We start from the raw sequence: 14,200 nt of genomic DNA on the forward strand, positions 1-14,200 counted from the left end.
CGTGCCCGCCCTCGGACCGTCCCGGCTCGCTCGCGCGCTGCAGCCCCATCTCCTAGCGGCAGCCCAGGCGCAGAGGGAGCGAGTCCGCTCCGAGGTAGGTCCAGGACGGGCGCACGACAGCAGCCAAGGCTGGCCGGGAGAGGGTGAGTGCCCGCCCCAGCTGGGCAGCCGCGCAGGGGAGCTAGTGGGGCAGGGCCGGTGGCTTTTATCTCCCCTTCCCCTCCCTGAAGGCTGGCAGGCCCGGGTCCCTCCGTCCACGCTGCCCAGGACAGGGGTCCAGCCTCCCTGGAGTGTGCCGGGGGCAACTGGGAGCTGAGGGACAGGGCAGCTAGAGAAGGGTGGTGCCCATCAGACCTCCAGGCCAGAGGAGCGCCTTGGGTGCGCCTGCGGGAGAAGTGGGCAGAGGTCAGTGGCTGGGAGGCCTCTGGGGCCGGTTCCCTCTGGGGTTTGCAAAGAAGGTGGAGGAGAGGCCACCCTGAGCGATGGACCCAGCCCGTCATGGCGCATCTAATGATAAACCCACATTCCTGACTTTTATGTGAAGTTTCCTTGTTTCTAACATTGACTGCTACTTTTAAAAGCCACTCTGAGAGGCAGACGGCCTCCCGGCTCCAGGCAGGGCTGCTCTGTGTGGTGCCACAGTCCATCTGGGGCTGGGGACTCCCTGATTTTCCTTTTCTCTTGGCCAGGCACAGGCCTGCCTTCCTCCCAAAGTCAGCCCTAGGCGCCTTCCTTCAGGAAGCTCTACTGGCCTCACCCACCAGCCCTGGGGCTGTGCCCAACACTGCCACCTCCTGCAGCATCGGCCCTCTTTCCCACGGCTCGGCCTCTGGGGTGGCCCTCTGGCTGGGATTGGGGCTCTGGGGCTCCTGGTGACTCCCAGGGGCAGGGACAGGGCTCCTCCTCCACCCCATGGCCTTGCCACACCCTGAGGACAAGGACCAGGCACAGGCGGCATGGTTGTTGCTGTCTCCAACAGAGCTGGCAGTGAAGGCTTGGAGTCTCCATCCTGGGGACCGAGGGAAGGACAGCAGGAGGGACAGCAGGGGAGGTACGTCTGTCTACTCGACCCTGATTTCTCGGGGATGACACAGCAGCCAAGGGCCTAGGGTCCCCAGACTTCTGGCCAGCTGCCTCTGGGGAGCGAGGGAATGGCCTGGGTCCCTGCGGGGAGGAGATGTGACAGCGGGAAGGGATGGTGGGCAGGAGCAGATGTGCCCAGAGGGGTCCCTAGGGGTTGGGATGGGGGCCAGGGGAGCTCTGAGCCCGTGGGTGGGTGGGCATGGCCTGTGTGTGTGTGTGTCCCTGTGTGTGGGAAGCTGCCTGTGCTGCAGTGTGATGGCATTCAGGGTGGCAGTCACACACTGCAGGGAACTGCTGGTTCATACAGTTGGGGCAGCCTGGTGGGGTCCGGGCCGCCTGGAGAGTGGGTGTCCTGAGCGCTGGGCCCGGCCCATCATGATGCATCTAATGATAAACATGAATTCCTAACTTTTATGGGAAATCTCGTTGTTTCTAACATTGGCTCCTACTTTTAAAACTTTCTAAACAAGTTAAGTCAAGTCAAACACTCTTGGGTGCCTCGCCAACCCTCTAACCGCCATTTTGTAGCCTCTGCATGGAGGCTGCCATGGAGGTTGAAGGCAGGGCCTGCAGATCAGGGCCCTGTCCTGGCCTTCCCAGTGCTGGCCATGGGATGGGGAAGCTCCACAGCCTTCTGTGCCTGGTCTCTCATCTGGGAAACGGGCAGAATGTAAGCATCTCCCCACCAGGCTCCTGTGCTGAGCAGTCACCTCCGTGAAGCCCTGGGCACCTGTGGCAGTCACGGTGTGGGAATCAGCACTGCCTGCGGGGCTGTGGCCGGGGCAGGGGGAGGAAGAGCTGGGCTCAGCTCTCCGGGCCTGTACCTGCCTGTGTAATGATGCCTGGGAGGCCCGAGCCTGCAGCCTGTATTGTGTAGCATGTGGGTGTGGCGCCTCCACCCCGAGGCCGCAAGGAAGTCATTTCCCTGTAGGAACCCTGCTGTCTCCACCCTTTCCCTGCTGGCTCAGGGCTGCCTCCCGGCCCCTGTGCCACAACTGCCCTACCTGTGCTGTCACTGCTGAGGCCTCCTCCAGGCTGCACGCCTTAGAGGCAGGCTACACCCTCCTGCCCTTGGCCTGAGAAGGTCTTCTCCAGCAACCCAGGGACCCCAGCCCCCAGCCCCAGGGGTGGCCAGTGCCCCAGAAGCCAGGCTGAGAAAGGATTTAATGGGGAGGACCAGTGGGCAGGGCAGAGGCTTGGGCCCCTGGGAGACCTGGCCCTAGAGAAAGAGGCAAGGTGCTCACCTTTGCCCCGGCCCTGCAGGCCTGGGTGGCTCTGCTGCCAGCCTCTTTTCTTGTCCAGGCTTCAGGCTGAGCATCTCTTAGAGGGCCTCAGGGATGCCCAGGCCTGCCCTGAAGTCTGCCGAGGACTTGGGATGGTTTAATACTGAACCCGCAGCCGCCGGGGGTGCCTCGGGGCGAGCCACAGTGTGTGTGTGTGTGTGTGTGTGTGTGTGTGTGTGTGTGTGTGTATCTCACTCTGGGATAACTTGTGAAAGGGTGAACAGCTCAGGGGCCTTGAAAACTTAACTCTGGGGCAGGCAGAGGTACAGGGTAGGGCAGAGGATTCAGACCCCACCCTGATGGGCCAGGCAGTCACCGCAGAACCCAACCCGGTGCAGTAAGCCACTGCGTGCAGCTGTGGCCCAGCCCCAGGCCCCAGATATTGGGAGGGGCCCCTCTCCTCCTGGCCGTGCCACCCTCACCAAAGAGTAAGTGGACCAGTACAGAAGGAGCAGGAGGCAGAGCCGTGGCCACCTCTCAGGGTGAGTCCTCACTGGGGCCTATCATGGCCAAGCCTGACCCAGGCCCACTGGGAGCTAAAAGGCAAAGAAGAATTAACCCAAATCTGCCCTCAGGAGCCCAGCGCTGAGAGGCCCGGCGCTGGGACAGACTTGCAAACCAAAGTCCTTGAGGGCTGGAGGGGCCTCCCTGGGCAGGGCATCCGGCCACTGCAGGGATGGCATGGAACAAGGCAGTGGAAAAGGCAGGAGTCAGAGGCCCAGGGCCCTGCCTCTCGCAGCTGGGCGCCCTTGGTCCCATCACTGGCGCTCAGAGCCTCAGTTCCCACAGCTGTGCAGTGAGAGGGAGCTGACGGCACCCACCATGGCTGTTGAGGCCTCATGTGTCAATTGTTGCTGTTCTGCAGGAGGAAGAGGATGGCAGGACCACGCCCCAGCCCATGGGCCAGGCTGCTACTGGCAGCCTTGATCAGCGTCAGCCTCTCTGGGACCTTGGGTGAGTCCACGTTGCCCTGCAGCCCCTTCCTGGCATACCTTGGGCAGGCATTGCCCTTGCACGGGTTCTCACAGAGTCTCACCTAAACACTCTTGGCCATTCAGCAACTGACCACTGCCCACCTTCAGAGCTGGAAAACCTGAGGCACCAAGCTCTTCAGCCTAGAGAATCTTGAGCACTGGCCACAGGGCCTGAGAATAGGAGGGAAGGAGGCTGTGTCTAGAGGAGACAGCAGACGCCCACCCAGGACTGAGGCACCCAGAGGATGCACTGAGGCCTCAGAGGCGGAGTCGAGAGGGTTATAGGAATTTGGAGAAGAGAGGGACTGCTGACGTGTCACACCTGCTGAGTGTCACTAGTGGACAAATCACTGGAGCCAGCTCCTACCACTTGAATTTTGTCTGTCAGAGGGGGTCCTGCTGGTGGCTTGAAATAGACCACGACAGAAATGTTTACACCACAGAAATTGGCAAGCGCTATAGGTCAAGCACCAGAGACCAGAGCCGTTGTTATTTATTTATTTAATTCAATGTATATGTAGAAACATGCTCTCTCACTCTGTCGTCCCGGTGGAGTGCAGTGGTGCCATCATGGCTCACTGCAGCCTCAACTTCCCAGGCTCAAGCAATCCTCCCACCTCAGCCTCCCGAGTAGCGAGGACCACAGGCGTGCACCACCATGCTTGGCTAATTAAAAACAATTTTTTTTTGTAGAGACAGTCTCACTGTGTTACCCAGGCTGGTCTCAAACTCCTGAGCTTAAGTAATCTTCCTACCTCGGCCTCCCAAAGTGCTGGGATTACAGGTGTGAGCCACCTCACCAGCCACCAGAGCTATTGTTAAACACTGACCAGCACACCATTGCCTGAAACCTAGGAGACCTCTTACTGTGCACACCAGGTGCACACAGTAGGTCCTCACTGTGATTTTTAACTGAGCAGAGTCAATGGGGCAATCTAGAGTTTTACTTCATTCGTTACTGAGGACCCACTGTGTGCCGAGTGTGCTGGGTGCTAGGGCTACCATGATAAACAAGACACCGTTCCCTTCACCCTAGCGGAGGCTCAGAGGACAGACAGGCTGTGTGGCAGTGGTCTCGCTGTGAGGCACAAGCTGTGATGGAGGAGGGACCTGGAAAGCGCCCAGTGTTAGGTGCAGCTCATCAAAGGTCATGGGGAAGGCTGAGGAACGTCTGCTGGACCTGAGGAGGCAGCAGGCCAGGGGCTGACCAGGGTGTGCCAGCACTGAATGTGCCAGTGCCACTGTCTCAGTCCCCACCTTCTGTCCTTCTGGCTTGAGTGGGAAGTCCCAGGTTTGAAAGCACAGCTTGTTTTTAGCTGTGCTACCTGGGGTAGACCACATACCCTAGCCTCTGTAAAATAGGGAAGGGCTGGGTGCAGTGGCTCACACCTATAATTCCCAGCACTTTGGGAGGCCAAGGTGGGAGGATTGACTGAACCCAGGAATTTGAGGCCATCCTGAGCAACACAGGGAGCCCCTGTCTCTACAAAAAATAAAAAATTAGCTGGGCTACTTGGGAGACTGAGGTGGGAGGACTGCCTGAGCCCAGGATGTCGAGACTGCAGTGAGCTATGATCATGCCACTGCACTCCAGCCTGGGCGACACAGTAAGACCGTATCTCAAAACTAAATAAAATTTGAAATGCAGACTGGGCACAGTGGCTCACACCTGTAATCCCAGCACTTTGGGAGGCTGAGGTGGGCAGATCATTTGAGGTCAGGAGTTCGAGACCAGCCTGGCCAACATGGTGAAACCCCATCTCTACTAAAAATACAAAAATTAGCCAGGCATGGTGGTGCCCACCTATTATCCCAGCTACTTGGGAGGCTGAGGCAGGAGAATCACTTGAACCTGGGAGGCGGAGGTTGCAGTGAGCTGAGATCACACCAGCCTGGGCAACATAGCAAGACTCTGTCTGAAAAAAAGTAAAATAAAATAAAAATACAACAACAACAAACCAAAATAAATACGTAGGCCAGGCACGGTGGCTCCCGCCTGTAATCCCAGCACTTTGGGAGGCCGAGGCGGGCAGCTCACAAGGTCAGGAGATCGAGACCATCCTGGCTAACACGGTGAAACCCCATCTCTACTAAAAATACAAAAAATTAGCTGGGCATGGTGGTGGGCACCTGTAGTCCCAGCTATTCCAGAGGCTGAGGTGGGAGAATGGCATGAACCAGGGAGGTGGAGCTTGCAATGAGCCGAGATTGCACCACTGCACTCCAGCCCGGGCAACAGAGCGAGACTCCATCTCAAAAAAATAATAATAAATAAATACGTAAATGCATAAATACATAAATAACATAGCGAGGGAATCCCCACCTCTCCAGGTGAGGGTGCAGGTGGGAAAGTGCTTGCCTTTGCTGAGCGCCTCCCCATTCACGTGCCCACCTCCGCCCCCCAGCAAACCGCTGCAAGAAGGCCCCAGTGAAGAGCTGCACGGAGTGTGTCCGTGTGGATAAGGAGTGCGCCTACTGCACGGACGAGGTGAGGACCTGGCCTGGGTCGGTGTGGAACGGGCAAGGGTCAGGAATAGCTGGTGGAAATGAATCTGGGGTTGGGGCAGCCAGGGAATGGGTGCTGCCCCCACTGACCCCCTGTCCTTCTGGCCAGATGTTCAGGGACCGGCGCTGCAACACCCAGGCGGAGCTGCTGGCCGCGGGCTGTCAGCGCGAGAGCATCGTGGTCATGGAGAGCAGCTTCCAGATTACAGAGGTGCCTGGTGTGGGGACTGCGGTGGGGGCTCCCCATGCTCAGTCTGGCTATTTATGGGGGTATATAGTGCCCCTTGGCCGGGCTGGGCCCCCATCGGGCCTCTGGAGTGACCCTCCAGCAAGCTGTCCCCTTCCACTGGCTGCAGGAGACCCTGATTGACACCACCCTGAGGCGCAGCCAGATGTCCCCCCAGGGCCTGCGGGTCCGGCTGCGGCCCGGTGAGGAGCGGCACTTTGAGCTGGAGGTGTTTGAGCCCCGGGAGAGCCCCGTGGACCTGTACATCCTCATGGACTTCTCCAACTCCATGTCCGATGATCTGGACAACCTCAAGAAGATGGGACAGAACCTGGGTGCGGTGGGGCCAGAGTGGAGGACAGCAGGACAGGAGGGGGACAGGGTGGGCGTCTGCTTGGGAGGCCAGGACTCAGGACAGCTGTACCCACCCAGAAGGAAACACAGGACATTTGAGCCCCCAAAAACCTTCCCTTCCATTCTCAAGGCAATAATCTCAGCCAGACCCTATTCACCACTGAGGACTTCTGAGAAGGCCCAGGGTAGGCAGGCAGTGGAGCCATCTGGCCCTGACAAGGAGGGTACCCCCTGCCACGAGGCTGTGGGGAAGCTTCTGCTCCTCCGAGCTGGGTTGCATTCCCAGCCACCCTGCCCCTGCCGTGTGTGTAACTCCAGAACCGCAGGCCCATTTCCCTCATCCGTAAATAGGAACAGACGATGTTGTGAGCTTTTGTCCAGCATGCAAAGTGTTAACTTCCCTCTTCCTCCCTTCTGAGCCAGGCTTTGGTGGGGGGGCCCGTGTTTATGCCGGGCATGGGCTCAGCTATCCCCTCTCTGTCTTGTTGACATCCAGCTCAGGTCCTGAGCCAGCTCACCAGCGATTACACTATTGGATTTGGCAAGTTTGTGGACAAAGTCAGCGTCCCGCAGACAGACATGAGGCCTGAGAAGTAAGTGATTGGGTGCGCCCCGTGGGTGGGCAAGGGTCCAGGCCATGTGACCCCCACTCCTCTGTCACCCACAACTTAAAATTCTTCTATGGCCTGGCATGGTGGCTCACGCCTGTAATTCCAGCACTTTGGGAGGCCAGGGCGGGCAGATCACCTGATGTCAGAAGTTCAAGACCAGCCTGGGCAACATGGCAAAACCCTGTCTCTATTTAAAAAAACAAAAATTGGCCGGGCGCGGTGGCTCATGCCTGTAATCCCAGCACTTTGGGAGGCCAAGGCAGGCAGATCATGAAGTCAGGAGATCGAGACCATCCTAGCTAACACGGTGAAACCCCGTCTCTACTAAAAATACCAAAAAATTAGCCGGGCATGGTGGCGGGCACCTGTAGTCCCAGCTACTCAGGAGGCTGAGGCAGGAGAATGGCGTGAATCCAGGAGGCGGAACTTATAGTGAGCCAGGAACGCACCACTGCATTCCAGCCTGGGTGACAGAGCGAGACTCTGTCTCAAAAAAAAAAAATTAACTGGGCGTGGTGGGGCATGCCTATAATCCCAGCTACTCGGGAGGCTGAGACAGGAGAATCGCTTGAACCCAGGAGGCAGAGGTTGCAGTGAGCTGAGATCGTGCATACTGCACTCCAGCCTGGGCAATAAAGCGAGACTTGGTCTCAAAAAATAAAATAAAATAAAAAATAAATTTTCCTTCTAGTTGAAATGGGCTGGGGGCACTGGGGTCTGCAGTGTCCTCCTCCTGTGACACTCTCTCTCCCACCTCTGCCCAGGCTGAAGGAGCCCTGGCCCAACAGTGACCCCCCCTTCTCCTTCAAGAACGTCATCAGCCTAACAGAAGATGTGGATGAGTTCCGGAATAAACTGCAGGGAGAGAGGATCTCAGGCAACCTGGACGCTCCTGAGGGTGGCTTCGATGCCATCCTGCAGACGGCCGTGTGCACGGTGGGCACTGGGAAGGGCGTTGCCAGCCCAGGTCAGGGGTGAGCACTTCTGGGCAAGGGCCTGAGCTGCCCCCCTGGCCTGCTCTGGCGCCAGGCTCACAGGTCCTGCGGGAAAGCCTGGGAGCCTGCAACCCCTTCGCCCTAAGACAAGCTCAGACTCTGAGTAGGTCTCAGTTACAATCTGAGTTCAGATGTGCCGGGAGCCACGGTCCCCTGGCCTGAGCAGTCACAGCCTGGTTTCGTGTCAGCTGGGCTTTAGGGTTCTGGAATCTTTATTACCCTGAACCCACCAGCTGCCCAGTCTCCACCTGTTCTGGGCATCCAAAGAAGCCATTACCTTTGATATGTACATCCATTTGTTCATTTTTAAAATAACATATCCATATTACTCACGTTAGAAAACAAAAAGCAAGGATCATACCTGTAATCCCAGTACTTTGGGAGGCTGAGGTGGGTGGATTGCTTAAGTCCAGGATTTGAGACCAGCCTGGGCAACATGGCAAGACCCTGTCTCTATAGAAAACACAAAAATTAGCTGGATGTGATGCACACCTGTGGCCCCAGCTCCTTGGGGGGCCGCATCCTCGGCTCCTGTTTCTCAGCGTTGTCACTCAGTCATCGTCACATGCATCTTGCATGAGGGTACTTGCTGTGAATCCAGTGGCTTAAGCCCAGCCCCATGTTGGGACCTGCGTTCCCCGTCCTACACAACGCCGTGACGCGTGTCAGCAGGCAGCCTGCTCAGTGGGCACGCCCCGCCTTGCCTTCCCCAGAGGGACATTGGCTGGCGCCCGGACAGCACCCACCTGCTGGTCTTCTCTACCGAGTCGGCCTTCCACTATGAGGCTGACGGTGCCAATGTGCTGGCTGGCATCATGAGCCGCAACGATGAACGGTGCCACCTGGACGCCACGGGCACCTACACCCAGTACAGGACACAGGACTACCCGTCGGTGCCCACCCTGGTGCGCCTGCTCGCCAAGCACAACATCATCCCCATCTTTGCTGTCACCAACTACTCCTATAGCTACTACGAGGTGCGGGGCCCAGGCCCCACGGGCGGGAGGTGGTCAAGGCAGGGGGTCCATGGAGCTTCTCAGACATCTCTCCCTCCCTTCCTCCCGTCCTCCCTTCCCTCCTCCCTCCCTCCCTTCTTTCCTTTCTCCCTTCCCAAAGCTTTTAGACCCCACCAAAAGTGGGCCCTGGTGGGAAGGGGAGGTCATGTGTCCATCCTCCACCCCAACTCCCAGGCAGGTGGGGGCTAACAGGGCAGGCTCTGCGACACCACAGCAGGTTCCAGGCCTCAGTTTCCCCATCCTCAGAGTACGAAGAATCCTAGAGCTATTCAGATTCATGGAGATGCTTAGCCTGAGACCTGGCCTTCTCTCCCACAGAAGCTTCACACCTATTTCCCTGTGTCCTCGCTGGGGGTGCTGCAGGAGGACTCGTCCAACATCGTGGAGCTGCTGGAGGAGGCCTTCAATGTGAGGGCAGCTCAGGCTCCAGAGTCTGAGCCCTTCTGGGGCAGGGCGGGAGGTGGGCAGGGTGGGCAAGAGGTGTCCTGGGTCATGGTTGCAAAAAGGGTCTGGGATGGGCCAGTGAGGAAGGGTCTCTGGTTATCCCTGAAGCCCCAAGGGGCCACCTGGGCCTGGCCCTGGCTCCTGCAGGCTGTGTAGTACCCCACATGATGCCCGTCGCACTTGGGGGTTGGGGTGGAGCACAGCCAGGCCCCCCACAGAGCACTGACCAACCTCCTTCCTCCTTTAGCGAATCCGCTCCAACCTGGACATCCGGGCCCTAGACAGCCCCCGAGGCTTTCGGACAGAGGTCACCTCCAAGATGTTCCAGAAGATGAAGACTGGGTCCTTTCAGATCCAGCGGGGGGAAGTGGTACGCCTCTGTGGGGGCAGTGGGGTGGGGGACAGGCATAGCGCCCCGCACGGCGTGCAATCGTCTAAAACAGCAGTCGAGAGCGTGGCCCCTGGAATCATGCAGGCCTGGGTGCAGATCCCTGGGCCTGGCCGCTTGGATGAGCCTGGCATGCTCCTCTGCTTGTTGGCTTCCTCGGCATGCGAGCGTCAAGCCCCGAGGCTTGCTGGGGCAGTAAATGGGTTAGTGTCACGAAGCCTAGAGGCCCTGGCCACTGTCATTGTCGCTGTGATTGTGACTGGCTGGGAAGGAGGGATTTTTCAGCCCTGAGGGAGGTGAGCAGGAGCTCGTATCAGGGATCCAGACATCTCCTAGGAACTTGGTGATCGAGGGCCTTCAGGCATCAGTGGCCCTCTGGTCCTTGGGGCTGGGCCTGCCTTGGCTGACCACGGGGCCCCTGCAGGGCATATACCAGGTGCAGCTGCGGGCCATCGAGCACGTGGATGGGACACACGTGTGCCAGCTGCCGAAGGAGGACCAGAAGGGCAACATCCATCTGAAACCTTCCTTCTCTGATGGCCTCAAGATGGACGCGGGCATCATCTGTGATGTGTGCCCCTGCGAGCTGGTATGACGCAGCCCTGCTGGGCGGGAGGGGAGAGCTGAGCCAAGCACCCCGGGGACCCGAGGAATGAAGCGGGACTCCTGTGCCCCATCTCCCTTGTGGGATGTCCTGAGGCACACAGGGCAGCAGAAGTGTCCAGTGGTCCTGGTCCTGCTCCCCCAACACACCCCACCATGGTCTTTCTTATTCCAGCAAAAAGAGGTGCGGTCAGCTCGCTGCAACTTCAATGGAGACTTCATGTGTGGACACTGTGTGTGCAGTGAGGGCTGGTGAGTGGGGAAGAGAGTTGGGCATCGAGGACACCAGTGGCCCCTGATGGGAAGGCTGGGCTCCTGCAGGGACCTCACCCTGGGTGCACCTTGTACACCCGGCCGGGGGTGGGGTGACAATCAAAGAAATGGCTAAGGGTGGGGCACACCCAGTTGTTGATCAAACCCAGCTCAAAGCACTTTCAAATAGAGAGATATATGGGCTGTCTCTAGAAAGAGATGCGAGGATTGAGACGGGGGTGGCTGTTGGGGCTGGAGTCTGGATATTGGGGAACAGGCACAGGAGGAAGACTTCCTTTTTGCTCCGTGCCTTTGGTATTCTGAGTCCTGTGTCATATTGCCTGATCAGAAGAGAGCTCATAAACACATGGCAGTAAGGACTTTAGCTTCACGACACTGGACGAGCTTGTCACAACTTGAGGCAGAGCAGTGAGGAAAGGACACTGGAAGGGATGGCATGACAGGGCACTGGGGTTTAGGTCTCAGCTCAACCACTTCTGTCTGCACGACTAGGAGCTGCCTCAGCTTCCTCATCTGTGAAATGGGACAGCAGGCCAGGCAAGGTGGCTCACGCCTGTAATCCCAGCACTTTGGGAGGCCGAGGTGGGTGGATCACCTGAGGTCAGGAGTTCAAGACCAGCCTGGCCAACATGGTGAAACCCCATTTCTACTAAAAATACAATAGCTGGGTTTGGTGGTGCATGCCTGTAATCCCAGCTATTTGGGAGGCTGAGGCAGAATTGCTTGAACCCGGGAGGCAGAGGTTGCAGTGAGCTGAGATCATGACACTGCATTCCAGCCTGGGTGAGAAGAGCAAAACTCTGTCTCGAAATAAAAAATAAATAAAATAAAATAAAATGGGACAGTAGAAGCCCCAGCTTTCCTTCTGGGCTGTTTCGGGGAAGTGACCAGTTTCTCCTTCAGGAGTGGCCAGACCTGCAACTGCTCCACCGGCTCTCTGAGTGACATTCAGCCCTGCCTGCGGGAGGGTGAGGACAAGCCATGCTCGGGCCGTGGGGAGTGCCAGTGCGGGCACTGTGTGTGCTACGGCGAAGGCCGCTACGAGGGTCAGTTCTGCGAGTATGACAACTTCCAGTGTCCCCGCACATCCGGGTTCCTCTGCAATGGTGAGCACAACAGCTGCGGCCAATGCTGATGGCGGGGTAGGTAGTGGACAGCGAGCATGACCTTCCCGTCATGACCCAGGTTGGGAGAGCCAGGCTTGGAATCAGAATCCCCAAGTTCAGGCCCAGCCCACTCTGGATGCCCTGAGGGCTGCCCCCGAGTCCTGCCCCAACCTGGGCCTCACTTCCCTCATCTGCAACGTCCATGCCCAAGGCCACTGCTGGCAGGAATTTCCCCTGGTTTTAAAAGTCCAACTCCCCTGTGGTTCTCTCTGGCAGTTCAGTTCTATGCCCACCCCCCTTCTCCACACCCCTACCTCATTAGAGTGGGTGCCCCCAGCTCAGTCCTCCAATGGCTGGCAGATATATGGCATTATGATCTTTGCTCTCTCCAAAGATGCTAAATTTGTGTGTGTGTGTGCGTGAGTGTGTGTGTGTGCGTGTTTGTTGTTGTTGTTGTTGTTTTGGGACAGAGTTTTGCTCTTGTCATCCAGACTGGAGTGCAATAGTACAATCTTGGCTCACTGCAACCTCCGCCTCCCCAGTTCAAGCGATTCTCCTGCCTCAGCCTCCCTAGTAGCTGGGACTATAGGCATGCACCACCATGCCCAGCTAATTTTGTATTTTTAGTAGAGACAGGGTTTCACCATGTTGGCCAGGCTGGTCTCGAACTCCTGGCCTCAGGTGATCTGCCCGCATCAGCCTCCCAAAGTGCTGGGATTACAGACATGAGTCACCGCACCCAGTCCAAAGATGCTAAATTTCTAGCTGGAGGGCCTGGAGCTTCCTCTGTATTCCCATGGGTCCAGGCCATAGGCACACAGTCTGGCCAGGAACATCAGATCTAGGCAGGGTCACAGGACTCAGACACGGCAGCACGTGGAAGGATTGGTAGTTGAATGGAGGAGGATGAATGAAAATCGACTCATCAAACACTTATGAAGCCCTCACTGTATACTTTCCAAGCCCCTGCTTTTCTACTCTTTCTTCTTTTTTTTTTTTTTGAGACGGAGTCTCGCTGTGTCACCCAGGCTGGAGTGCAATGGCCAGATCTCAGCTCACTGCAAGCTCCGCCTCCCGGGTTGACGCCATTCTCCTGCCTCAGCCTCGCCAGTAGCTGGGACTACAGGCGCCCGCCACCTCGCCCGGCTAGTTTTTTGTATTTTTTTTAGTAGAGACGGGGTTTCACCATGTTAGCCAGGATGGTCTCGATCTCCTGACCTCGTGATCTGCCCGTCTCGGCCTCCCAAAGTGCTGGGATTACAGGCTTGAGCCACCGCGCCTGGCTACTCTTTCTTCTGTTCTTGCTTTTGTTCACCATTTATTCTCTTCAACTGTCTGTTCCTGAGTGTGCTCAGAGAAACAGAAGAGAAAAGTGGGCACCATTGGAAAAAGGCAGACAAGTAGCACAGAGGGAGGTATGAGAGAAGAAGGGAGGAAGGTGCCTCTGGGAAAGGAGGCAGGGCCAGAGTACAAAGGGCTTCAGTTCTAGTTCAGAGCAGGACTTCATCCTTTGGACAAAAGGGAGTCACTGGAGGTTTTAATTTCATTTTCTAACTATTTATATATTAACCTTGTATCCAGCCACCTTGCTAAACACACTTATGGAACCTAATAATTTATCTGTAGATTCTTCTGCATACTTTGTGACATGTTCTTGATACTTGCAAATAATGACAATTTTATTTATTTATATATTTTTGAGATGGAGTCTTGCTCTGTCACCCAGGCTGGAGTGCAGTGGCATGATCTCAGCTCACTGCAACCTCTGCCTCCCAGGTTCAAGCAATTCTTCTGCCTCTGCCTCCCAAGTAGCTGGGATTATAGGGGCCCGCCACCACACCCAGCTAATTTTTGTATTTTTAATGGAAACAGGGTTTCACCATGTTGGCCAGGCTGGTTTTTTTTTTTTTTTTTTTTTTGAGACGGAGTCTCGCTCTATCACCCAGGCTGGAGTGCAGTGGCCGGATCTCAGCTCACTACAAGCTCCGCCTCCCAGGTTTATGCCATTCTCCTGCCTCAGCCTCCTGAGTAGCTGGGACTACAGGTGCCCGCCACCTCGCCCGGCTAGTTTTTTTATGTTTTTTAGTAGAGACAGGGTTTCACCGTGTTAGCCAGGATGGTCTCGATCTCCTGACCTCGTGATCTGCCCGTCTCGGCCTCCCAAAGTGCTGGGATTACAGGCTTGAGCCACCGCGCCCGGCCCAGGCTGGTCTTGAACTCCTAAACTCAAGTGATCCTCCCGCCTCGGCCTCCCAAAGTGCTGGGATTACAGGTGTGAGCCACCACGCCCAGCTGACAGTTTTATTTCTTTTTCTCTTTTTTTTTTTTTTTTTTTTTTT

General features: G+C 56.9%; 1 protein-coding gene across 1 annotated transcript in view; it reads left to right on the top strand.

Moving 5' to 3' along the window:
* Positions 1 to 1,016: 1,016 nt before the first annotated feature.
* The window catches only part of ITGB4 (integrin subunit beta 4), a 37,318-nt gene continuing 24,134 nt past the window's right edge, over positions 1,017 to 14,200 (top strand). The window contains exons 1-13 of the mRNA XM_023211797.1: positions 1,017 to 1,051; positions 3,232 to 3,320; positions 5,746 to 5,828; positions 5,955 to 6,056; positions 6,202 to 6,406; positions 6,922 to 7,018; positions 7,801 to 7,972; positions 8,745 to 9,008; positions 9,366 to 9,455; positions 9,739 to 9,861; positions 10,304 to 10,468; positions 10,658 to 10,734; positions 11,659 to 11,861. Of these exons, the coding sequence (XP_023067565.1) occupies positions 3,242 to 3,320; positions 5,746 to 5,828; positions 5,955 to 6,056; positions 6,202 to 6,406; positions 6,922 to 7,018; positions 7,801 to 7,972; positions 8,745 to 9,008; positions 9,366 to 9,455; positions 9,739 to 9,861; positions 10,304 to 10,468; positions 10,658 to 10,734; positions 11,659 to 11,861 (1,660 nt within the window). The 5' untranslated portion in view covers positions 1,017 to 1,051; positions 3,232 to 3,241. The remainder of the gene's footprint in view (positions 1,052 to 3,231; positions 3,321 to 5,745; positions 5,829 to 5,954; positions 6,057 to 6,201; positions 6,407 to 6,921; positions 7,019 to 7,800; positions 7,973 to 8,744; positions 9,009 to 9,365; positions 9,456 to 9,738; positions 9,862 to 10,303; positions 10,469 to 10,657; positions 10,735 to 11,658; positions 11,862 to 14,200) is intronic.

This window comes from Piliocolobus tephrosceles, chromosome 16 (assembly GCF_002776525.5).
Source record: "Piliocolobus tephrosceles isolate RC106 chromosome 16, ASM277652v3, whole genome shotgun sequence".
In the NCBI taxonomy this organism is placed as follows: domain Eukaryota; kingdom Metazoa; phylum Chordata; class Mammalia; order Primates; family Cercopithecidae; genus Piliocolobus; species Piliocolobus tephrosceles.